Source organism: Cygnus atratus, chromosome 4 (assembly GCF_013377495.2).
Source record: "Cygnus atratus isolate AKBS03 ecotype Queensland, Australia chromosome 4, CAtr_DNAZoo_HiC_assembly, whole genome shotgun sequence".
NCBI classification, from domain to species: domain Eukaryota; kingdom Metazoa; phylum Chordata; class Aves; order Anseriformes; family Anatidae; genus Cygnus; species Cygnus atratus.
This window is the reverse complement of record NC_066365.1, coordinates 32,999,435-33,026,068: the sequence shown is the minus strand read 5'-3', so window position 1 is coordinate 33,026,068 and position 26,634 is coordinate 32,999,435. Positions and strand designations below refer to the sequence as shown.

General features: G+C 42.7%; 2 protein-coding genes across 6 annotated transcripts in view; one reads left to right on the top strand and one right to left on the bottom strand.

The window, feature by feature from the left end:
• The window catches only part of FHIP1A (FHF complex subunit HOOK interacting protein 1A), a 96,079-nt gene extending 84,295 nt beyond the window's left edge, over nt 1-11,784 (top strand). For all 5 annotated transcript variants that reach the window (XM_035547025.2, XM_035547036.2, XM_035547043.2 and 2 more), the window contains one exon: nt 2,253-11,784. In XM_035547025.2, the coding sequence (XP_035402918.1) occupies nt 2,253-2,503 (251 nt within the window). In that variant the 3' untranslated portion in view covers nt 2,504-11,784. The remainder of the gene's footprint in view (nt 1-2,252) is intronic.
• A 1,319-nt stretch (nt 11,785-13,103) lies between these two features.
• GATB (glutamyl-tRNA amidotransferase subunit B) overlaps nt 13,104-26,634 on the bottom strand; it is a 43,865-nt gene continuing 30,334 nt past the window's right edge. Inside the window, exons 10-13 of the mRNA XM_035546999.2 lie at nt 22,265-22,398; nt 21,773-21,851; nt 16,164-16,298; nt 13,104-13,578 (exon numbers count right to left, since the gene is read on the bottom strand). Coding sequence (XP_035402892.1) covers nt 13,450-13,578; nt 16,164-16,298; nt 21,773-21,851; nt 22,265-22,398 — 477 coding nt within the window. The 3' untranslated portion in view covers nt 13,104-13,449. The remainder of the gene's footprint in view (nt 13,579-16,163; nt 16,299-21,772; nt 21,852-22,264; nt 22,399-26,634) is intronic.

Sequence of the window (26,634 nt, the reverse complement as noted above, 5' to 3'; positions counted from 1 at the left end):
GACATTCAAGCTAATAAAGCATTAGCTGTTCTCTGGGGGGTTTCTTCCCCAAATAGAAGTGATGAATAAACCCCCAAGTTTTCTCTAAAGGCCTGAGCATAACAGGCCACCTACAGAATTTGCATCAGAAAAACACAAGCCGGATTTAATGGGGAAAGCACATGTAAACATGAAATATTCCAAAGCATTTTCCTTCTTTTGAGAGTGACAGCCTCCAAAAGCATTTGAGCAGGAAGGGCTGATTTGTTATTTTCTGCTTGCAGTACTATATGGTTGGCTTACACAGTAGTTGGGGTTAGGGTTAGATATGTAGAGTTTCATGATGTAGATCCCATATGAAATGCTGCCCTTTTTTTGAGTGCATTAGTAACACTATCTCCAGAGTGCTCATTTTCTCAATTTCATGGTTCAGTTTGCGTTCTGACTGCAGGAAGAAGTGGACAATCTTGGTTGAAGAAAAAAGTCAAATCTCTGATCCCTTGACCAGCTTACTCTGCCTTCCTTTTTTTTTTCTTTAATATAAATATATAAAAAGTTTAAATCAAGATTTTTTTGTTGAACTGTGTCAATTTTGATGCTTTATGAAGGGAAGAGTTTAAGAAAAAAAAGCTTTCAAAGCACAGTAACATTCTGGATATATTGGCTGAACTATTTAAAATACTTGATATTAATTATGAAACATTTTGAGATTGTACGAGAATCTAAAAGAAAATCTTCAAGGGAAGCTCAAAACTTCATCTTTTGATTGTAATTCATAATTTAAGTTGTTTTTCCTCCCACAGTCAGAATTTTCCACAGAACTGAAATTCCTGTACTATGTCTCTAGTAGACAGAAATTTGTAGAATAACAGTATGAATGATTGATAAGTCTGGAGTTGGAAAGGTTTTTTGAAACTCCAGAAAAGTATAACTCCGTTAGATGATTAAGATTAAAATTTCTTTTGAGTAGTTGAAAGCGTACATTGATTCCACAATGCCGGAGGAGAGCTACAGGAAAGAAACCCGAGCGCAGAGCTGTTGAACAGAGGAATTGCTCTGCCACATGGAGGGAGGCGTTCACCTGGGGTACCCCCATTAGCTGTTTGCAGATGTTTCAGGAAAAGGTTCATGTAACCTGGGACTGAATTGTTTTAGTATAAACCGCATGTGCTTCAAGGGAAACCTCTCCTTAATGCAGTCTTGTGGTGTTGGGCTTATCTGCAGTACATGAGTTAATATGACAGGGTGGTTTTTTGTTTGTTTCTTTGGTTGGTTCTAGGTTTTATGTGTGTGTGTTTAATGATTTGCTTATACAACTAATGAGAACATCCACTTGTAAGTTAGACAGGATGCTATCTGACTGACTTCCTGGCCTCAGTGACATCTCGTGGCAGGGAGTTCTGCAAGTTAATTTTTCTTTGTAAGGTATTTATTTCCATCAATGTTAAATTTTGTCACCTTTTTAGTTTCACTGAATAGCATTTAATTAAAGTGCAGTTCTGCTTCAGGATGAAACAAGGAGCACTTGATTGAAATTTAGGTGCTGCTGTCTCTGTAATTCCATGCGTCCTGATGTTTGAGCCCCGATCCCCTGAACTCTGGCATCAGAGATCATATAGCTCTCTATGCTGTGCAGATCACATGGTGGTTTTAACTTGTTCTTTTTTCTTCTTTTTTTTTTTTTTACTTAGCTGCTTTACAGGGAGTATAAGTAAGTATAGTTGGCAGGAGCTACAGTTGTAGAAAAATCAAACTTCCAAGTTTTTTTCCCTTAGTTTCTAGCTTGCTTCAAACTCCCGTGGCAATTTTGATAGCTTGGCTTCAAGCCCACTTACACAGTGATTCATGGGGGGAGGAGAGAGCCAAGTGGAGCCGAGTGGTATTTTGATCTGGGGGAGGGCCAGAGTATAGTATTTTAAACTGAGGAAACCATGCTGGGTCTAATGGTAGATATTATCTATTTCATAAAGTAAATCCATATTACTCTTTCCCTGATGACTCTTCTGCCCACATATTTCTCTCATCAGAGCTGCAGCTGAATAATATATAACCTGGGGAAAGATGGCTAATAAAAAATGCGATAGAAGCAGGCCATGTAGAACTTAAAAACTTCGGATTAGTGGAGTATCTGCCTGTGCAGTCCGGGTACTGTAAACTACAGCTCTGAACACAATCCTTGCAAACTGCGTTTGGTCGCTGTACAAACACTGTGTGCTTAACATACTAAGTCTTTTTTTTTTTTTTTTTCCTCCCCACCCTCTTCCTGGCTTTAGGTAACGTCCAGCACGGCAGCAGCACAGGGAAAGGAAGGAACCTCTCCGAAGCTTCCCCGGCTGTACTCCAGCCTTTCCTGGGACATAAAGGAAAAAGGGGCCTGGCTCATCCCGGCCTTCCTGCGAACGTGAGGAATGCTGTCCTGGCAGCTGCCCTTTTCCCAGAGTTCCTGAAGGAGCTGGCAGCTCTTGCACAGGAACACTCCGTTTTATGTTACAAAATACTGGGGGATTTTGAGGATTATTATTAGGAGGGTTTTTAAACATGGTTTTAAAATGCTTTTGGAGTTTAAACAGATTTTTTTTAATGCAAAGCTGCTTACAAAAGAAGGTTGTACTTCAATATTTCCTGAAAATACTTGATTTGGAGGGGGAAGAGAGAGGCAAAATATCATTCCACATTACCTTATATTGGGTCTCATAATTTCCCTCTGAGCTACATAACTTTAGAGATTCCTGATACCGCTCTTACTGCAGCTTCCTAGTTCCTCTTCTCTTTATGCAGCTGCACTTCTTCAGTGTCACTGATTCCTGTTGAATTTCTGCCATAGGCACTTGTAGGTTGGCTAAGAGAGGCAAACGTTTTAGCTTTTTCTGCTCCAGAAATATTCTTCTCGAAATCCTGTTAGACAGTGGTTTGTCTGGAAAAACATAGCTCCATGGACAAAGTTTGGGGTTAAATCTGCACAAAATCCCTTTCTGTGAGGGGCTGTGCTTCTCCATGTCTCTGCCCTCCTCCCCCCTTCCTCTCCTGTTCCCTGTGATGGGGTTCTTACCAGTCCACCTCTGAAAAGCCCTCTTTAACTGGTGGCTCAGGTTTGTGAATTCAAGTGATATTATGTGTGTTAAACCCATGACTAGCTGAAAGCAGGTGCCGGACCCTACACATACCGTGTTGCCTTATGTTGCAGACAGATCTGCAGCTATCAGCTGTTGGTCTTTGAAGTCAAATGAACTGTGTAAGTGGATGTGGATTGCAGACTGCCTGGAATTTTCCTTGCAGTTTCTCAGCATTCTTTGATAACTACTGCATTGCTACCTAAACTCTCAAGCATGCCTTATTTAGTAAGATTTGCACAAAGTACAAAACAAAACGTGTCTATGCAAGTGGTAATTAATTTGTAGTTTGTTTTTATGCTTATTTTAATAAGCTAAGGAAAGGTATTCAATATCTTTTGGTAGTATTAAAAGGACAGCAGGCTGGTTTTGTCTTTTTTTTAATGAAAAAGGTTGGCTTGCTCCAGAAAGCTGTTCTGTTTTATTGTTCATTTTTTTGGTTAAGGGAAAGTTGAATGCTGTTTGTTTACTTTTAATTAGGTGTTGACTTTTCCTAATATTGCACTTTCGGGATAGTGAGGGGAGGACCAGACTATTCACCAGCTGCAGGAAAGGAAGCAGTAACAGGGAAAGCTGTCTGCTGGTGACTAACTGCTCGAGAAAATTCTCTTCTGTGAGTAATGGGCTTCATTAGAAGAACCCAAGCATGATGAATTGGTGCATCACCACTGCATTCCATCTTATCTTAGTAGCATAATTGTGCTTCCACTCTGCTGTAGCTGGCTACATAAGGGGGTGTTTAGTTCAAGAAAGCCTTAAACCCCCTTTTTCCAGGAAAGAAACTTAACAGCCTCTCCAGAAAACCTGAAGAACCAGAAATCAGAAATAACACTTGTGTGTGTTAGTTCTGCTCACTCTAATTCATTCCATAATACTGGGATACTTCAGTTAATCACATCCCAATTTCCATACACACCTTCTCAGAGATTGCTTGGGGAAAGCTTATGATAGTGAAGAACACTTGATTAAAAACAAAACCACCCCAGAAGACCTGTATTTAATAATTAATTACAGGTCAATTCTTGTGGACCTTGCTGTGCAATTTAAGCTCCTAAATCCTTTAGATGCTTCTGAAAAAATTGTTGTAGATGAAAGGTACTATGAGAAGCATTCATTGTCAGACTACTGTAGGCAATTCTAACGAAAAAAATCCCAAAGTGTACCTCTAACAAAATCACCTCAAGAATGAATTTCCCTGGGTCTGTCTTTGCTTGTTTGCTGTACAGTCTTCAGTTCGACCATGGCTGGGGGCCATGTTGCTTCCTGGCTGATTCTCTGGTTTGCTTTCACTTCTAACTTGTCTATTTTTTTTAAGCACCGTTGCATTGCCATCCTGTAAATCACCTTCTGACCTCCACGTGGCCCTGTTTCACTTCACAAGCTCCTGTGGAAGCTGAAGCCAAAGCTGTTTTTTTTTTTTTTTTTTTTTTTTTTTTCCTTAAATCTCAGTTATCCAGGCTTGGGAGAGCTCTTCCCTTCTCTTTCTTTTTTCCCCTGCATTGCTGTTGTGAATGAGATGAGCTAATTAAGATACTTTATGTCATCCTGGGAAATGGTGGGCTCTTCCTCCGCTCCTGCTATTACCCAAAGTGCTGTCTTTCATGCAGGCCTGGCCTGAAGGAGTTTGGTGGCATTGTGTGTGGAGAGTGTTTCAGCATTGTGGGTGTAGGGCAGGGCATGCTGTGCTCCTCGCCTCTTCTGGTAGGAATTTTGTGAGCAAAAGAAATCATACTGAATAAACATGATCAGCTCACTTCTAGTGGTTCAGAATCATGTGCTAAATTGCAAAAGTAAACCAATAGTTTTTTAAAGGAGGATTCCTTAAAAAAAAAAAGAAAAGGAAAATCAATTCTGCAGACCGGTGCTCAAGGCAGCGAGCTTACTATGTGAACACTCCCTTCCCTTGTTTTTATTCTGAAACAACAATCTTTGCTGGGTAGGACTGATTTCTTTTGAGATTGTTAATTTTAACTGTTGTTTTCAACAAACGTGCAAAGTCATGGCACTGTTAATCTCAGCAAGGCTATTAAGCTACATGGGGATTTTAAAATTTGGACTGCTCAAAAAAACACCTGTAAATTTGAGAGAGGGGAGGATTTTCCCTCCTGGAAGAGGATAAAGTCAGCTGCAAGAGGATAAAGACAGCCTTTGGAGTGATATGGAGGACTTCTTGCTGAAAGGTCACAACTGTTTGTACACAGTGTCCCCCTGTAAGAGGGAAACCTGTCTGTCGGCGCCCCAAAAGGAAGAGGTGGATGACTGCAGTGACCCTGGCTCAGGGCCATAAAAATGACCATTGTATGTGTAACGTATTTCTTGGTTCCTGAGCTGAGTCGGGCTTGCAGCTATGACTCAGCTGTGACAGAAGTATAATGTCAGCACCCAGTGAAAAAATATTGGCAGGAATTACATCTTCCTGTCTTCAAAATGCAGAACCTGTGATTTATCTTGAAAATGTTGATCCTTAGAGATGAATCACCTTTTTGTGCATAAGTTCTTCAGCTAAATGCTTGTTTAATAAGCTCCTTCCCTCCAGTTAATGTATTATCCCGTCTCTCACCACCGAGACATCTTTTTTTCAAAACAACAAAAAAAATATTAATAAATTATGCCTCTGGTCTATGCAGTCCAGCTGGTACACCACTGGAGGACACAGTGTTATGTTGCTCTTTCCAGGAGTGAAGTGTTCCATGATCCGGATCTCCCCACGTTCACGTGTGTGTCACTGGAGTAGTCCCCTTCTGCACATTGTCTCAGCATTGGTCACGAATGAAGTGCCCTGGGGTTGGCAGATCTATTCCAAAACCTGCAGGTGGTGGCTCAGTGATACCAAAGCTAATTTCCAGTCTCCTGTTACACGTTTCAAACTGTGAGTGCCACATTTTCAATGATGCAGCCTTTCAGTGTGGTTTTAAGCTGTTCTGCTCTAGCAAGGAATCTTTCCTGCTCTTTCAATGTGTTATTTTCTTGCAACCTACCTATAAGGTGAACACTTTGTGTCTTAAAACAGTTGCAGTCATTTTCTTTTACCTTTGACCTGTTTTGGATGCCCTGTAGTTTAGGCTCAGCACACGCACATGTGTTTCCTGTTAATTGGGCTAATGTACCCAGCAGCTTTCATTCAAGACAGCATCACCCTTTGCATGTGCTGATCTCTGAATATACACATTAGTTGCAATTCGTGTGCTCTGTTGTTGGCCCTGCTTATATTTGGCCTTTCCCCTGTGTGTCCTAAATGAAAATCTGGGATTTTAAAGGAGACCAAGGGGTTTATTGGCGTTGCAGTTCCAGACGTGAAAGATGCACTGCCTTGTTTGTGCGGGTAACGTCTGGACTTCATGCACTTGCCTTTCAGACTTGCTTTGATGTTTTTAACAAGACTGGTAAATTTCCTGGAATGGAAGAAAACCCCAGTGATTGGGGTGGGCTAGAGACATGAGCAGGAGCCTTGCTTTTGAATGGGAACAGAACTGGCAGACAGTAAGGCTGAGCGGTGTTTCTGCCACCAGCACAACTCTAATTGCTCTTTGGCCCAGGCACGATGCCTGAGTGGTCTGCACACTCCTTCTGAGAAAAACATTTGCAAACAAACTTACAGCATCCTGCCGAGTCCAAGGATTTAGGTTCAAGAGGTTAAGTCCTATTTACCAAGAGAAGCGGACCATCTAGCACAGCGCACAAGCGTTCGCTCCCCTTTTGTGTGCTGTGCTTATGCCTCGCAGAAGGTTTCATGCTTCAGGAAGGTTTTTCAGCTCCTCTAGGAAGCTCTAAAATCTCAGGGTTGGGAGGAAAAGGATGGGAGCTGTGTGATTTGGCGCGGTGAAATTATGTCATTGTATCATTTAAATTTGTAGCCACAGCTCCTGTTTGAGGGCAGCTTGATTTAATAAGCAATTTACTGTGCTGTATTTACTGAAATTGCTATGTCATGCCTGCAGTTTTTATGACAGCTCCTATTAAGTTCGTAACATTTAAACTGCACCTGCAGTTATAAGAGAATACTGGCATTTTCTTCTTTCTTTTCTTTTGACTCCGATGCCTCTGGCACAGTGCAGTAATGTTGCTGCTGTGTCCAGATCTGATTTAGCTAATTATAGTATGTTCTTCCTTGCACGTTTTGAACATTTCCAGCAGAAACAGGGTACCTGACACCCAGGCTGCGCAGGCTAATGAGCAAACCAAAGGTAAAACACTGCAGATTAGCAGGGGGCACTTGCATCTGTGTGAAATGCAGCAAAAATTTACATTTGTGTTGTTCTCACTTAACAGGGACCAGAAAGAAAAAGCTTGTGGCAAACTTGAAAAAATGGATCCGACAGTATCCTATGGTAACTGTCCAGTTGGGTAGCGCTGCCCAGTAATGTTTTGGACCAGAACTGTGTGAAGGAGAGTAAAAATTGCTCCTTGGTAGTGTGGTGTCAGATTTGCATAAATAGGTATGCAGATAATAGGACAGCAGTGCCAGCTGTCAGACCGAAGGCAGCCACAAAATGCAGCGCTACTTCGGTGACTTTGTTAGCTGTGAAAGCCCAACTCTGAGTAAATGTACTTAATTTTTCAGGGGCCCCCAGCTTTTCTGAACACGTTGTGGCCCTGCATCAACATACTTCATTTGTTACATGCTCAGTTGGAAGCCTCTTATGTATGAATAGGAGCATTACTTGTATTCTTAAATGTGTAGGTACTTAAGAGTGGCGTTTTGTTGCTGACTGTGCAAATCTTCTTTTTGTTCATTGATTATAATGGTTCTTGTGTGGCAGCTGGATTAAATTAAGACTGAAGTCTCTGGGCTTAAAGCCCTGATGGAACTTTTGTGCAAAGGCTGCAGTTCTCAACCAAATAACTTTCTCTGGCGCTTCGGCAGAATGCCTGCATACAATTAGGTATTGTGGACTGAATACCTGCAAACTTCCAGTTCCGATGAAGCCAATTCCACAGCAGCTGTATTTTATTGCAGTCTGCTTCAAAAGTAACTAGCTTGGATTCAGACCAAAAAAATAACGAGTTAAATCCAGGACAGCTAAACTGCGTTTGGCTCAGCGCTGCTGTGGCAGCTTGGCCAGGGCTCGGACAAAATGCCATCCTGTCTGTCCTCTGAGGGCTGGGAGTGGTGCTGGATCTTGGCACTCCCTGCTGCACCTTGAGCCGAGGCCTCGTGCTGCTCCAGGTGCTTCCCGGTGTCCAGGCGCCGCTTAGCGTCGGTCTTAAAACTCCAGCGTGGTAACAGCGGTGTCTGAGCGCCTCTAAGACCAGTCTGAAAATACAAGCTTCAGGAATGAGGAGGCAAAATGTAACTTACTGGTGGTTATGCCAGCGTCGTGGCTGTAGCTGCTTTCGGTAATTGAAGCTGTGGTTGATGTGGCAGTGTGTCAGGAGAGTTCTTGCTTTGGGCTTACATGTAATGGCTGTGAGTGGAGGGAGCGTTCCCCAGGGTGAAACTGTTGGCTCTCGAGTGCACTCGCTAGGACGGGCTTGTGGCAGCGCGAGCTCTGCAGCCCCAGCCCCGGGCTGTCCTCCAAAGGCTGCGGTGACGAGGCAGTGGATGTGGCCCGGGGCACCTGGCTGCCCATGTCGGGCACTCTTTGGGGGGAGAAGGCATCACATGAGATGGAGTCACTTGGCGGCTGTAGGTTGGTCCTCAAACACAGGTGGATAAAGGAAAGGACAGGAGGGTGAGGGCCCCTCTCAACCTGTGCATACAAACAACCGTGAAATGCCTGAAGGCCCCACAGGAGATCTGGGGGCTGGGACTAAGTGCCCGTGAGGGCTGGCTCAGCGCTCAGTAGGACCACACACAACTGCATTGCCCCCTGAACTGAACTCGCATCTCTCTTGTCTCGTGGCAGCAGCCGGGCACTCCTGCTCCCCACTGAATCTCTGCTGTAGTGCAGTTAAATTCAGGCTGTATGGCCAGACGTGGGCCGTGTGTTGGAGCACAGTCAGAAAAGCAGGAGCATTGCTGGCGATTCTGTGTTCCTCCTGCAGTGACCCCTAATTACTGGTCTGGCTTGGCCCAGAGACTCTTCTGGTTGGAGTTTAAATTTGCCATCATGATGGGCAGAAAAACGCACAGCAAATCACAGGCCTTGACAAATTAGGATTTGGGATTTTATTGCCTTCCTCACACTGTGTAGCAATATCATTCTCTCTTTCTCTGTGTTTTATATGAAAGTTTGCCACATCTTGTAGGGGAGCAGGGAAGAGACTTGCACCGAACAGCCAACCCAGTGCAGGCAAGCTCCTGAGCGACTGGAGGGATAAATCTTGACCTCCTGTCTGCAGCGGCTTGGTTTTATGTGCCTGTTATGTGAAACATAATACAACAAACTTTGGGGTATTTGCAAACAGCATTGCAAGGAAGATGCAGGCAATGAGGGCAAAAAGACCAGCGCACTGTTCTGCCTTCTAGAGATTCTAGAGAATCTAGAGATTGTTGAGGGGAAAACCTAACTTGCTTAAGAGAAGAAAAGCCACTCTACATGTCAAGCATACACACAGGGCCATAAATTACTGAGAAAGTGCTGCTGAGGTCAGTGATTGTGAGAGTGTGTAGGTAGAGGGGTGCTCAGAACAGAAACGAGAACATTGCAGCGTGCTGACGCCATGCCACAGGGTGGAGAGGGTCTGCAGTGAAATTGCAGTGTGAATACTCTAGCTGTAAATTTTTAGTTAAGGCTCCTATCATATGCTTCTATTTTTAACACAGTTAAAATTAAACTCTGCAGCCAAGGCTGAGCGCTAGAAATTCTTTCTTCGCTACTTCAGCTTTGCCAGCATCTTTTTTGTCAACTTTCTTCTCCTCTTGCACAGCCCCGGGTATGGGATACCTCAGCTATAGGGGATGGTAAGTATCATCTCTCCGCCTCAGGGGTGACCTCCTACGGGACTTTCATCAAGGGTTAGATGAGCTTGTCATGACAGTGTCTGGTGTCAGCTTTTAATTTGCGAGCATTTTCCTCGTCCCTCTGTTCATGGACGGCTACTGCTGAAAATCTGCACGAACCTGTCCTTAACTCACCCTGCCTGACGCTGTTGCACAGATGGCACCTGCACTCAGTAGCTCAGGGAGCCCTGTCGTGGCTAAGCAAGGCTTACCCGTTAGGGGCAAAGCCCCCACCTTAATACTTGAGTTCCTAGCCTTGATACAGCTGTGTTTAAAACAGCCTTCTGGTCTGCAGCACGTGCTGACACTGAACACTTGAGCGCCAGGTTCTGCATTTTATATTGCTGGACCTACCTGTCCTCTGGTTTTGGGGGGTGGTTGCTTTTTTATTATTTATTTAGTCTTTGCAATAGCAGATACTGAATTCCTTGAGGCTACTTCTGTCTTTTAACGTGCTTTGCAGACTATTGCTATACAAAGCTAAGCCAAAGCTGCTCTTGTGCTCAGTATAAAGTTTACTTCTGGGATATTTAGAATTTGCCTTTAGCTCCATTTAGGACGCAGTGAGGTGGTGGTGGTATTTAGGCTGATATATCAGGCCCTTGGCAGGCATGAATTTTGGTTGTATGGGTTTGATCAAGATGGTGTTGCATGACTGACGAGCCGTTTACTGCAGGCCGCCCTAGTCAGAACCACATGAGCTGGCCATGCTGAGCTTTCTTACCTCTAGCTCCTGCTGCCAGTTCTGACTGCTTCGAAGCTGATAGCTGGTATCTCCACGAATGTTAAAAAGATCCATCATCTTGAATTCCTCTGACTCAAAAACACTTCTCTTCCTATCATAAAGAAATTTACATTTTGTGTGTGTCTGCAGAAGACTTGTTTAAAAATTCAACAAGTTACTGGTTCTTAATATAGTTCAAAATTTATAGGCTGTGGCTGATCTTTACCTTCCCTCAAAGAGAAAGAATATTAAAATTATCCCTTTCTATCTTACTAGTTATCCATTGTGTCTGGCAGGTGGAGGTTAAAAAATAGGTTGAGATTTAGACTAAATCCAATTCAAGATCTAATGCTGTACTCATATAGAACTTGGCTCATGATTTTTAATAGATTTTGTACTGTATTAGCAAAGTCTAATTATTTAGGAAAAGAGTGGCTATGAAGTTAAAACCATTGAAAAAAAAGACATTTACCAGCAATAGCCATGCTACAGTAGTGGAGAGCCTTCCCTCTCTTAAATACAGCTTAATTATTACTGTCCCAAATACAGTGTTGTGCTTTTCACCTCTTTATTTATTTTTCAAGAGGCACCCACTACTGTAGAGGATAAACTTAGCACAACAGTATCAAGCTGTGCAACAAAAAGCATTAACCTTGGAGGACAACCTTTTGGAAACAGTTGTGTTTTTTACACCCAGGAGTACCTTTAAATTAGGATTTGAGATTCCACACAGAAGCCCTTGTGCCTTTTGGTTTCTTCCTGCCGTGGCAGGAGTTGAACAGACCTCCAGTTCTAAAATGTAAAGTTTGCTGTATAGTCTAAACCTTGTATTAACTGAAAGCTTACCTGAAAACTTACACCACTGTGTAAGAGAAAATGGTACTTCTTGCTCATGCTATGAAAACTGATAGTAAAAGCCTTTGTGTGATTGTCAGGCTACAAGAAAATCCTGGTTTTGTGTTTTTGTAAGGGTCACGGTTTTTGATTGCGACCATGTTACTGCTTTTTGTCAGCTGTATGACTTTTTAACTGTAAAGTTATTTTTATGTGAATTCTGGGTATACATTTTATTCATTAAATGTATTTGAAAGCCATGGTTTTTGTCTGTCTTCTAATTCAGAGTTCAAAGGTGAACCGTGAGCCAATTTGTACAGAAATTTTCTCCTTGAGACAAATGTTAGCACTGATGCTCATGAGAATTAACTGCCATCAACCTAGCTTGAACTAGCGTTGCAAACATCACCTCTGCAAAAGGTGACTAAAATCCCGGAATATACCTGCTGCACGTCTTCTGTGGCAACATGTGCCCTGTGGGCACCTCTTCAAGAACAATTCTGAAGAAGCATCTCTGGGGTTGGAGGTAAATGTGGTCTTTAAAACGTACCATTGAGCAGCCTCCAAAAGGGATGTAAGAACTCCAAAGAGACCCCTGGTGCTAAATTGGATTTCTTGGCCTCCTAGATGTAAATTTGAATGGCTGCCCCTAGTTGGGCCTCTTGTTAATGGCTCGATCAGCTAAAGGATTTAAACATGTCATGGAGTTGGGAAGGGGAACTTAACTCTAGGGCCCTGGACTTCAGTGGGTACTTGATGCTAGGGGCTGCAAAATGGAAGGTATAAAAAGCAAACGAACAAACCAAAACCAGCATAAACCACTCTTTGGGATTAATGAGTGGAGCAGACCCTGGACCCCAGCTGGATCCTGCTCGTTTTGGGTAAGCTAACAATGTTCAGTTTCCTCTACCATGTGGCTGGAGTTCCAAATGAGAGCAGACAGCCCTGCGCCAACGCAGCACGCGACTTTGGGCTCGGAGCATTTGCATGGGAAATTCAGGTGTGAGTTCTCTCAAGCAGAGAGAAAACCAAACCGGAGTGAATGGTCTCTCCCCTGAGCTGCTGCACAGAAGAAGAGTGATGCTTTTCCCCTGTTGGTTGTGCGGGGCTATAAGAAGCACAACTGCTACTCTGAACCTCACAGGCCCAAAAGGTAGGTGACTCTCAGAAGGGCTCCGGTACACATCATTTATGAATTGTTCAGGGCTGCATAGCCAGAGGAGATGGTTGGGCACATACAAACAGGAGGCAAGCAAAGAATCTGACACCAGTTCCTAGATGCAGGCACTTGATAGCTGCTGGTGGCACGAGCCTCAGGCACTTCACTTAAGCAGCTAGTGACTGTCTTGTCCCGTATGTCAGAAATCAGGAAGAATGAGGACAATGGCACTTTTTTTTAATTCACCCTTCTGCTAGGCATGCAGGCACATGTGGCCGTTCTTAATTAGTGCTAAGTGTTTTCATTGCATCTACTAGTGCGCTCCCACTAACTCACAATGGGTTATTAGTATGTCCCACCAGATGTATGCATTGAAGAGCTGTGAATTGCCCATCTCAAGAAGCTAGAAGAGCTCAGTTTACACTTGCTTTATTACAAAACTAATGAATACAACTTACGCTCTGTATACTCACAGACTTCTCTGGGAACTTGTTCCCACTGGCTGTGTGTAGATTACATTTCTGAATGCCCCACCAAAGTGGAGGACATGTAAACAACTCCATCTTCTGTTGAGGTGGTCTTTCACTCATCTGCCTTTGGCTGACGCAGCTGGGGAAGGCAAGAAAGTAATGCTCCTCGCAGTATAACTGATCTGGGGCATGTAATGCTGCCACACAAGGAGACACCACAGTTCGTTAGCAGTGAACCACACAGGACGAAGCGTATCTTCTGTAGACAACTGTGCAGTTTTCCCTTGTGGCTACTCTGACAGCTTCTTCTCTAATATTTGCTTCACCAGAACAGGATTGGATCGGCCTTGGGTTGCTCTTTGAACCAGTCCAATTAACTTATTTACAACTTTTTGATTTCCTGCTTTTATCGCCATAACCTTTAAAAAGAACAGATAAACACCATTGTTACTGGAAAACAGCATCTTTTGCTCATTCACAGCCAAAGTATGAATATTTTTGTCCTCTAAGACAAAACCTAAAGGTTTGTCCTTTGTCCAGCATGGTTGAATACTATATTTTGGGGCTAAGTTGTTATTTATAAAAACTGCCTTCAACTTTGCAATAAGTTCCTGCTCTGCTCCCCTGAGAAAACAGCAAGTCTCTACAGCAGCAGGGCCTTACAACTAATAGAAAGATTTGTTCTTATTGAAAAAGCCAGAGAACATTTTTGGATGTAAACAAGGTCTGCAACTTGAACAGTGACTTCCTGAAAGACAGCAAGAAAAATGAGAGGGACTTCTTTTTGCGAATAGGCTCTATCTTATGTTTTCTTCAATATGCTGGTCAGGTATAATAAATAATTTGCATTGAATCACAATCTATTTGATACTTGTGAAGTCCTTCAAGAGCAGACTAAGGTGTTTTGGTAACAGCACATTATTTCCTTTAAGCGAGGAAATTTCCTTTGCAACAAAGCAAATATGGTCTCCTGTCAGAGGTGTTTTTTTGATGCACAATTACCTGCAAAACATCAAGGCCATGTTTAAAACCTAAGTAAAGAAACTGTGAAAGAAAAGCATTGAAAATTTTACTTTTGGGCATTTTTAAGCGATATGCTACTGCTGAAAGACAAGCTTCTGGTCTTCATACTGTTTGAGTGGCAGGAAGACATTCCCTACATTGTCAGAATTACTGGGCAAAACACGATAGCTTCAATTAAACAGGACGCTGTATTTACAGACATTAAGGGAAGGATGGCTAACATATGAACCACCAACTGTGACAATGCTAAGCACAAATGCAAATATTGCTGCTCATTAGGGTATCTGAGTTATTGGCAGGCTGAAATTTTCTCTGTAACGTCACAGTATGGAAAGGCCTCATTACTCCTTACATGCTAGGAATTCCTTATACGGGGGAGAGAATGGTACAGCCTAGATGCTGCGTTTTCATTAACTGCTTGGTGTTGGTTTGAACAACTTTGTCTGGGTTAGTTCTTTTTAAAGAAAGTTGCTATCAGAAAGCAAGGCATACTTTTTTCCCCTGGCAAGTACTCGGCTAACTATTTTGTCATGCAAGCTCTCACAACAATTTGAAGTAGTGAATTACAGGGCTTCAGGGCAGCTTTTGCTGTAGTGAAAGATCACCTGGAAAAAGGAGGAAAGTGAGGCCATTCTACTGCATTTGGCTTGACTCAAACAGGGGAAAGCAGAGAGGAATTACATTCTCAGCCAAGGCATTATTATTGAAACGGGAGTATAGTTATGGACCTTCAGCTTCTGCACTTCCCAATCAGTTCTAATGTTCTTTCTATCCACACTTGTGCTTCTGTTCTAGTCAGAAAATACAGGAGCACTTTTATCAGGCTCTGCAAATAAGTCAGTCTGATGGAGGTCACGCTGACCTACTGCAAGCTCATTTTCTTTATCAAAAGCTCTTGCGGAGCTGTTAGCATCCCCCAATGAGATCTGGGGTGGGTGGTATTGTTCTCAAAAGATGTTAATGTCTTTTTTCCAAATGGCAAATGTATCTAGACAGTGTTTATATTAGAAGCAAGCTATTCACTTCTGCTTTTACATTTTCACTCCACAGTAGATATAAGCACTTGTTTTCATTTTGTTTTTTTATAAAGCAGATGTTAGACTGTCAGGATTCCTTCCCACTCCTCCCCTTCAAGATCAACAAGTATTTTTTCCCCTTTTCCTGGCTCAGAGCTTGTTAGCCTGATGAGCCACGCAGGCTGCTGCACATCCTTTGATGGGGATGGGGAAGAGCTGAAACCCTGTCTTGAACACACTGCAGCATTTGCGCTGCTGCCACAGCCCAGGCGCAGGACAGCAGAGCTGACAGCAGCCCTGTTGCAGCACACACAGCCCCCTGAAGCCACCGGTGCTGCTGCCACATGGGTCCAGCTCCTCCCCACCCCACAGACAGTACCAGGCAGGACAGCAAGAGAGACTTGCCCCTGGCACTGAGGGAAGGTGGGGACACAGAGAAGAGACAGACACAAGTGAAATTTTGGCCCTGCTCGTTCTGATGTAGCCTCTAATCCCATAACTAATATATGCCTTGCTGGTGGATAGCCTCAGTCTTCAGATTCAGAACAGTGTTGCACTGTTGCTCTAATATCTCAAGAAAAGACATAAAAATGAGAATTACATGGCCAAATGGCTAGGTCTGGTTAAGGCCAGTACGCTGCATAGGTGAAGACAGAAGGAAAGCCCCGTAGCTTTGCTTTCTTGCATTAAATTTTTATGGTCTCGTAGAATGACTTAGCACATTAGCCAGACTGGTAATTTCTTCTGCTGATCATTTTGTGTAAGCTTCAATTTCCAAAGAAACACTGAGTAAAATAAGAAAGGAGAAGAAAAGCCATGATCATAGCTGTGCAGCAGCTTTAATGCTCCTATCCTGGCTCTAGAGCTCAAATACCAATTAAAAGAGAAAAGGCCATTTTAATCCCCTCCTTTTTAGTGCCACAGCCTAACACAGTGCCCGAGCTTTCCAGCATCACCATAATCACCTCCTTTTCGTGTTCATCAATCACTGCTTGGCAGATCTGTTCAAGCTCCTCTCGATCCTCTATCAGTTGAAGCTGCTTTTCCTTAACAATTTCAAGAGGCGTCTTTCCTTCTCCCTTCCACAGTTCCTCGAACACCTGAAAATCACAATGAGTGGCAAAGGTCAGTTTCTTTACATATCAGCGGTATTTACATGCAGTATTTTAATTACAGAGCTAAGAAGTCAGATTTTAGTAGCAGCAAGAGCAGATTGTCTCAACATGAACAAGCCCAAGATTTAATCCTGGGTTGTGCTGAAAGAGCTCTTGTGCCTTCCCCCCCTTTTCGGCACCCTGAAATCAATCGAAGCCTTTTCACTTCCTGCACAGAGTGCAGGTTATGGTTGGGAAATGGTGCTCTGCAGCCTGCCGCAGCGCCAGGAGCTGCCCGCCAGCAGCAAGGATACTTGTTCCAAGGAGTTTGCCTGCTGCAGCCCATGTGTACCTTCTGTCCCTCCTTTGGGCTGGAGCACATGCTGCTCACCGCTCTGAGCTCTGCCCCCTGCTGCGGGTGGGCCCAGCGGCAGCCACCACCACCACCACCACCGCGGCTGTTTCTCAGGCAGCACTCGCGCTCGTCTCACATTATGCACAAGAACTGCCTGAGAGCGGTAAGAAAATGCATTTCCATGAGCGATGTCTCTGCACAGGAGCTGACGATTAGCTGACTGTTGTACTGAGTCCAATCCCAGGTAACTCATCTCATTACCAGCCCTCATCAGCAAGCTGTAATGAGGATACGTATGACAAAGCAGAAGAGAAATGGTGCCAGGCCGATTCCGCGCAGCAGCTCCAGCCCACCTATGCATCACCTCCAAGCACAGGGATGCTGGGTGAACCTAAGCCTCTGGAATAATTACTTCTTAATGCTAGTGTGTTTTCCTATGCCGTAGCAGGGCTATTGCCCTGGAATAAACTTGAGAGAAGAGAACATTTATAAAAAAACAATTTCCTTGGGCAGTCATTTTCTGTATTCCCTTTGCTCTTATTTCAGAGCTGTGGGAGGAGGGAAAGAAAACCCTTATTAAAACAGCTGCTTGTGCTTCATCCTGCTCTGAAGATATAATTGTATGTTTGGGCCACTGCTGTGTACCAGTATGGAAATGGATGTCACGTCAAAATTTCAGCAGTAAATACTCAATGTAGGATGGAGAAGAGGCTGGGAAGGGGAAAGGAGAAGGGCCATTCAAACCGCGTGTTAAATAATTAGCAGGACAGCGAGACAACTTAGGAAAAATGGAATGTGTGGGATGGTACTTTAAGTACCCCAGCAATAGTCTTCAGCATGGAAGACTTTTCTGAAATGAAAGACCCTCAGTTAAACAATTTTGTAGCCACGACAGGTATGTAAGAACCATGTGCTGACACAATTCTTATAAATAGAGATTTGTTTGCCAGCTGTACCCCAAAGGTTTTGATGATATCTTATCACAGTGCTGGAGACCCCGAGAGAGGGCAGTGACACAAAGTGCCTTGTTTTTCCCCCGTAAGAAGGTTAAAGGCAGATCACAATACTAAAGTTACCGATAAGCAGCCAGAGTTAGAACCACAATAAGTAAAGCTTTCAGCTGCTTACATCTAAAAAAAAAAATAAATGCAGTATATGATGTCTTCTGCAAGACCTTCCTTCCAGTACAATAGAGTGCAAATCATTGTGCCAGTGCTACCTGGAACACCCCTAGAAACAAATACACCCAACAGAGATTCAACCAGTCTGCAGCAGTTTGCATTATTTTCTTTTTGCTGCACTCCATGGCCTAATTCCACGGCAGCCTCCACCTGCTCCTTCCTTCCCTGAGGGCCTCCCGAGGCACTGGGCCGGTACACCGCCCCTCAAAAGGAGCTCTGTCCTCTTTGCACAGCACAGCCCATGGCACAACACCCTGGAGAGCCCGAAGCACCGCACACATCAGAGGCTGGACAGTAAATAAGCCCCATCACCATCCTGGAAAGAGGCAGATGTGATTTTTAGGATTGGTATGTATGCAAGCAGGATGTTATGGGCTGCAGGAGGAAAAAATCTGCAACAAACAAAATCTAAGCAGCCAAGCATGGCAGAGTTACCCAGGAGCAACTCATACATCAGGCTGCCTTAGATCAGGGGGCAGGACAGCTTGACAGTCACGGACACAGCTCTGCTTCCCTGCTAGTCCTCTGCCAAACATCTCCTGGCGCTGAGAAAAGCTTGCCCGTTAGAAACCTTCAAGGCACCAGATTTTCCCTGTGGCATCTGCATCACGTGTACTTTTCAATTTGGTAACAAGCATATCCACTCAGCTACTGGGGCAATAATGTTATCAAGGCCCCTGCTTGTTCACAGGTATGAAGGAAAGCAGAAAGATGTGGCCAAGCCCTGTCAAAGACTCACTTTAAAAAATGTGCTTCTCTACTCGGCAAAGAGTACACATCTAAAGAAAGCGGTTTAAAAAATGATTTCAACTCATTTACACAAACTGTCTGCACCAGAACAGTGGGATCAAATTATGAGGTCTCCAGAGCCAAAACGAGAATCTCAGGCTCCATTTCCATTACTGAAATCTCAGTAGTTTCTACTATTGATTCTTGCCTGAGCGTGATTAGATTTTAATGATGTTCTGCTCTCTCCACCTACACAGGCATAGCAGCGAACCATTGGTCAAGATGAATTAATCAGGACTCACACGTCTGGCTGCCACGGGCATCATATCAAACATTTTGCAACTGGTGAACATGCCAGCTGACTGCTGCGCCTGAGAACGGCTCCAACTGGAAACCCTATCTGCAGTGATTTGCTGCCAAAGGTGGGAGGGAAGCGGCAGGCAGCACCACTCGAGCCTGTTCTGTGGGCATCTCTCCTTGCCACTGATGGAAAGCCTTGATGCCTGGCAGTTGTCCCTCAGCCTCCGACAAAAGTGAAGGGCAGGCTGGGTCCAGTGCTCCAGATGGCGCAGCCATAATTGTCGAAGCAGATGGTTCTGTTTAGGTTTGTGTACTGTGCTCATTTTCCTGCTATCTACTTTAAAGGAGGGGTGCCAAGTGGGTGTGTTGAAGTTATTCCTGTGTGGGTGACATATGCAACTGCATAAGCAAACAAGACCTGGGGGCCGCTCTGCTCCGTGCCCTGCTCCAGATCCCTGAAGAACAGGCAACGAGGGGCTCCACGCTGAGCTGCTCCAGCAGGGCTCTCAGCAGCCAGGGCCACTTTGCGCTTTCTTGGCCCGGGATCCGTCCTCCTCCAACGCCGTAACTCACAAGCGGGCCCTGATGCCACAGATGTACACCCTGCCAGCCCCACAAGTGAGGACTGAGGCCCCACTGAGGCGTACTGCCCAGCAGAGCGGTTTCAGCCCTGGGGAAGTTGCACCGGGACATCCCACCGTGGACTTCAAAGTGGTGCCTCAAGGCTCGCCAGGCCCAGGCCACGCTCGCCCCACAGCCCTGCGGAATGGGAAGCTGCTCCCCTGCGCACAGGCATGCCAGTCTGAAACTGCTTCGGAGACCTCTGGGCAGGATGCTATATTTGATGGCAAGTTGGGCGTGAGCTCCGTAATTACCTAAGTGTTAATTATGCAAGCACACAGTGCCCTTTCCTTGGCATATGCATCCTACCATACAATGTTCTGTGTCTATAATCAGCACTCACGGCTTTTATCTGTCTGTGTTTCCAATGCCTTACACAGCAGAGACCAAACGCAAACCTCTTAAAAAATTAAAACTTTTAACGGCTTCCTGCTGTGAGCCGTGTATGTGGATACATGTCTGTGTGCTCCCCCCATCAAACCCTTCTATCATTTCTAGTTGGATCTGTCTCTACCGCTGCAACTCGTTCTCCCCCACCCCAAGTGCTGCAATTCATCTGCTGTTGTGTATATATAGCCCTTTCTGCCCTCGGGCCATCCAGTATCTCTGCCTACTGCTGAGAATTGTTATAAACATTTGTTATTCTTCTGACATCCAGGCAACCAAAATACTTTTCTAAATGCGGCAAGGTTCCTGCAGTTTGATAGCATCACTCAGTGATGGCAAACAGTACTGTTATTTCTCTGTGTCCAATTTCAGAACAGAGAGGACAACACACACACTACAAGGAGTTTGTAATTAAACAAGAAAGGCATCTCTGAAATTCTTGACATTTCATAACCTGTCAGAAGTGCTGGCATACAGATATATCACAAGGAAAAACCTTCAGTAGAAGAGCATTAGTACCCTGTTTCTACCTCCACAAGGAAGGTGGGAATTAAGAACGGAGTTCTGAAGCTCCCCTCTCAGACACAGAGACCAAGCTGATGGGTGTCCCATTACCCCACAGGCACACAACCACCCTGCATCCCAATGCATTTCCTGTTAATATTTTATGCTCTTTTTGAAGCTTTTACTTTTGCAATCTAAAATTTCCAAAAGCACATGCCTGAAGTCAGGCACTTAGATCTTGTATTTATGGTGCCTATAATAAGCAGCTGGCTATTCCGAGGAGCAGACCAACCACAAGCCCAGCTTAATTAAGAAGCACAAGAAACCCCCCAAAACCAGGAGGTTTAAGTGTCTCCAAGTAGGGTAAAGAGCCACATTTGCAACTGTTACTCTTGGTTTATAATCATGCAAAAGGTGAACTGCTCCCTGTACTGTTCCAAAGTTGTTCTTGGACTCAATCGATTTGTACTAAAAAGGTGGAAGCCAGCCCTGTGTATTTCAGAGTGTTATACACTTGAAAGCACACAAGGCAAACTAAATATCTTCATTAACAATTTTGCTGATGACCACCTGAGAAGAAACAGCCACCTAATGTATTTATGTAAAGGCCAATCACTAATTGAAAGAACAGTGCATTCCACAAAGAACGTGAGATGAATGGCAGTTATTCCTTTTCACAAAAAAAATCCAAATTTTGTCTATATACACACAGACATCACAGTACCCATCATAAACAGTTCATAACTTCAGAGATGAATGTGAGATGAAAGTGCTAATTTTTCTGACTGTCCTGACAGGGGGAAAGCTGGCTTTACAGACAGTTCTTGCTTGAGACACCAATAACAAAGAAGCTGGGATAAAAGAAAGGCCAGGTGTCTCCATGTTTGACTCACAGAGTATGCCAGATCAGACTTATTTTTGTGACTACAATCAGGTAATTATATCCATTTCCATATGCTAATACTTGGGAATATAGACCCTAGTATCCCTTAGCACACAGTAGCTGATACTCTCAGCTTAACTGCAAGTCAGGGATTAGTTCCCACTGACCTTTTGCTCAGGTCTGACTCAAACTACCAAACTGAGATCTAGTGCCTGGTCTGTTCAGAAGCAGAACTTAATTAATTGACTGCAGTTCACATGGTGAAAATGTACTGTTTGGTTTGTGCTCCCTTCTAACGGTGAATATGCAAATATATCTGTAAGATTATATACACAAGGCATTTTCATCTGTTATATGTATACAGTATAGATGCAAGATTTATCCTTCATCAACACTCTGAATAATTTCCTTTTAAAGCAACCGATGTACTGGTACACACTGAATATAAAATAGCTACGCAAATGGACTAAGTGCCCACAGATTCAAAATAAAATTACAGTAAAATCAAAAAGGTACTCACCTGCTTTGCTGCTGAAGCAGAAATTTCTTTTTTTTCTAGAAGATTCAGAAGGTCAGCTAGGAGAACAGAACTGATTGGGCTATGGAAAAAGGGGGCAAGAGTTACCTCAGAGAAAAGGATACGTAGTATATCTAGGCTACTGTTGCTTGCCTAAACATCACACCATTTAGCATGACAAGCTAGTATTTTTCTCCATGATATACTATACTCAGCTTTGGTATTGATTGCCTGATTATGCCCTAACATTGTCACATTCCAGAGAAGGAAGGCACTGATTACTACTCTTAACTACATAGTCCTCTTTTCTGGAAGGCATTCGGTTAGCTTCATTCATCATGACAGTGTCAAGGCCTAAGTAGCACTGCCTAGGATAACAAACTTCACAGATAATAACTAAAGCAGAAGTGAGCAACAGAGTGACACAATACTATTCTTGGTACATGAGAAAAGGAGCAATTTTGTTTCACCATTGTAGTAATTGAGAAGCCTGACCTTTCCTTTACTGTACAGGAATGTTGTTTTAAGTAACTCAGCAGGTCATTTAAAATCCAGCCGATGACTTTCTTTGGCTTCATCTGGGTCTGTTTTACCACATTTTCAAAGAATTCTGTTAATCCGTCTTCATTCTGTTAAAAGAAGAATTAAATGCATCAAAGAGATACTGAAGTGCAAACATGATTAGTTACACAATTATATTCAGAGTATAAATACTCAATCCTAAAGTAAATTGGTTTTGTGAATTCACTTCAAAGCCACAAGACTTTTGAGTAATTTTATTAACATAACAGTAAGGAAACTATGTTGTCTAGAATGCATACACATAGGTTGTATGTCAGCCTGTCTGTTTTAATATAACTTCCAAGAAACGAGTGATCTCTTTTCTCTGAAATCCTCCCTAAAATTATCATTTGGAGAGAACCTTTCTCATCTCCTTTGTTTTAAATACATACGATGCCAGAAAATATACTGCTCAATATAATGCTCCACATGCTGTCATGCTATCTGTTACCAAGAAGACTTTGCCTGAAACTGTCTACGGATACTTCGCTTTTGATCTTGCAATCACTTCTTTTTATTTTGGATCGATGGAATAAGATTGGCTTGTATTCACCCTTGAATGATACGGAAAGGTCATACTGTAAGGAGTGGGGTTTTATTTTTCTAGTTTCTAGCTTTCACAGAAGCTATGTAAGGCTTCACACAGCACCCTAAATGCTCAGAAGGTATGACAGTAAGGGATTCAGTTTATAGTATAAGTGAAATCTGAGACTGTTTTTAGAAGAACAGACACTGCACAGTCTGTCGAATGCTGTGCTGTTTGACATCAAGGCAGCGATGGATCTTTAACTAGAGCACAGAACTTATTAGGTCTACTGAAGGCTTATAGTGCTCCTTTTCAAGGAGGAATCCAAATCCAGCGTGCTACTGGACTTCTGCAGTGTTTGGCATAACTGCACAGGAGGACATGCCAGCTCTCAGAAGTTGTCAGAGGTAACAGTTTAGAGGCAGCCACTGAGTTATTCTCAGTATACTGTCATCACAGCAAAAACATTTTCCAAGCACGTAGTGATTGCAGACAGATCTCTGTGAACACTTCTGAGCAAAAAGAGTCCAGGTACATGCTAAACCAAAGCCTGACTTTTCCACCCAAACTCACCCCTGTCAAAACAGTCTCTTTTGCCCTTGTTTTTATAAACAATTTATCACCACAGCAATACAAAAATTTGGACTTTCCACCTTGAACATTTCAGAACGTAAACTTCTACCATCTCTGGATACCACATTCTTTAGTAATGATGTATGGCTTTTAAGGAGGCTGCAATCTACCGCTCCCTATTCAGTAAAAAAGATTAAAACCTACTTAGAGTAATGGATTGAAGTGCTGTAAAACTGGTGTGACAAAAATCAGACCCTTCCCCTTTACCTTGAGACCATGAGCAAAGAAAGAATCGAAGTTCTCAGCCTCAGTAAGTCACTGAGGACTTCTGTGGAGTAGATCCGGTAACTCCCAATACTTATCTAATACACACACACACACAAACTTCCTTTCTTGACCTATGGTGTTACAAATTTAACTAGCAGTTACTTAGCAATAAATAATGTAAAATCTAAGGTTAAATATATTAGAACAAATTTTGCTTAAAGACAAAAAAATAATAAAAAAAACACCAAAAAACCTCAAACATCAGAGGAGTGATGTAATTATCAAAGTCTAGTAAACGATTAAAAACTAGGCAGGTATGAAGTGGAATTACTAAAATGATAAACTACTAAATATTGTACTCTTTCTAATTCACCCCAGGATTCATTAGCACAAACAAACACCTATTATTTAAATGGCAGACTGCGTTCCACAGAAGCACCTGTCCAATTTAGGTAGGAAGAAGTGAGTATGTATAAATGCTGTTTTTGTCATTTTTTATACATGTGCTGCAGAAGGTTTTACAAACACTCCAGGCAGAGTAGTCTAGCTACAACATTATGCACACAAAAACAATGTCTGCAGACGCCACATGTCTCAATGAAGGCTACACAGCTCAGATGCAGCATGTCCAACGCTTTTATCACGTATATGATGGAAAGCATATCTCTAGCAGTGGGCATATTCAGATTTCTGGATATCAACAGCCTGGCTGGAGTTACAGCTCTGATGCTGCTGCCAGACCTTTGAAAATCAAGGACAAACATACCCAGCCTTCAAATTTTAATCAGATGATTTCCAAGCAGTAAGAGGAGAAAAGCCCAGGAATACTCAGAGAGATAGACTTACACATGCTACCAGGCACTGAACCCTATACCTACCTGCTACTTGTGCAAATAGAACTGGATATACTCCCCCAAATTCCTTGGCCCTTCTTTATTTTTTTAAAGTGACTATAATTTTCTGTAGCCAAAAAGAAGGAAAACCCAGCAATGCCAGATTGAAATGAACAAGGCAGAATGTCAAAATGTCAAAATGACAGCTAGAAATGAAATGTTTTCCTTATTGTCTTGCCATATAAAGAAGGAATAGCTTGATTAGCTTTAATTTCTAGATACCATAATACTTGAACTTGACTTTAATTTGTTGTGCATTTTGGTCAACTTTTGTCATGCTAAACTCACTCCAACTACCGAATTCATTTTGATGTCTTTCCCTCAGAAGATGTAGTTAATCTTAGGGAAGGGCAGCTCTGATACATTGAGCTCTACTATCCATCATTTCACTTCCAAAACAAACAAAAAAACTTCATTGAAATCTTAACTTAGCTCCTTCCCTAATAATTTGTCATCACAATTTTCTGTTTGCTGTCTGCACATACTAGGTATTTCTGCTTCTATATTTCTACACTGTGGCTTAAAACATCATAAAGAGTTAACGTACACACACACACACACAGACGTGTCCCTTGCGATAGATCTGAGCTGAAAACCACTGCAAGCTCTAATGTTCTGGTTCACAGGAATGCTGTCTCACTTAATTCTGAGTAACATATCTTATTCTTCTTAGAAGGAAAACCAGAATTCTGGAATTGCAGCACCATGCTTGTGATTGAGGCCCACTTGGGTGCTCCCATTATGCACAAAATATGTTGTAACTTATTCACCAGAATCTCGCTGGCATGAAGTATGAAACTCAACCAGATGCAAATTTATTTCTGAAATATGGTTTAACACCATTGTTTAATAGTACATGTCAAAATCTAGTGGTGGAGTAATTCCACATGCTTTTAAAACAGGTTTAAAACAATACCCTATTTTACAGAATGCCATTGGTGTCATCTGCAGAGACATTGGCTCTGTAATGCAAACTTGTGCTTTTAAAGACCAATAATGTTCCTGAAGAACCGAAGGAGAAAACTACATCAGTGTTCACGCATGTCATTTTCTGCTTTCTTCTTCCTATTTTCACCATCACAGCTCCCACAATAACCAACTATGAGGTAACAACTGCCGCAAAAATGTGCAAGACCGTCAGGGGGGAAAAAGCAGAAAATGTACTCTATTAAAGCAGCAAGAAGAGCAGTCAAAGAAAGACAGTTCAAACTTTTTTTATGGCTTCTTATAAAATGCTTTAAATTCTAAAAAGAAGCATAAATTCACCTGCACACCAAAGTGTATGAGGGTGGCATGCTGTAAACAAAATTGTCAAGAACTACTTCTTCAGCATCCCATTTTGACCGTTTAATGGATTCACAAATGTAATTGTTCCAGCAAACGAATGACCCCAAGCCCAAGTGGAACTGCCGCTTTTATCTGAGTAAGCAGAGGAACAGTAAATGTATACAAAGACTTCAAATTCAGATGAGAAAGGAAGTGATCAGACTTTTTTTTTTCTAATGCTGTACTGTGACAGCCAATCTATTTTTTGGTTGGACTTCGGCATGGTTTTTGAAAACAAAGCATCACATTAATATCTATGCGAATGCATCTTATTTTTTGCCCCAACAGGAAGCTAGACAAAAATATTATACTACCATAACTGGCCAAGTTCTCAGAGATCCTTCTTGACAGAAGAACAGTATTTAACAGTCTAACTGTTTACACAGCAAAGTAGGAACTGCATGCAGAAATTGAGTACCCAAATACCACTCAGTCTACCCAGCCCAAAAAAATTGTCTGTTTACAAATAAGAAGGATTTTGCATAAAGAAAATCAAACTTCATTTATTTTTGTCATTTGTACAAAACTATGAAAAATCTAGCAGTTTACACTTAGGAAATCTCAGGCAAAGATATTAACAGCCAAAGCTCTCCTTCCATTTCAGTTCATCTTGCAATTAGGCAACGCTGGAGTCTTACATTCTCAATACTGCAGTGCATACAGGCAGTTATCATACATGAGAATAAAGCTCATGAAATGAGCTCAGAAACTAACTTGCA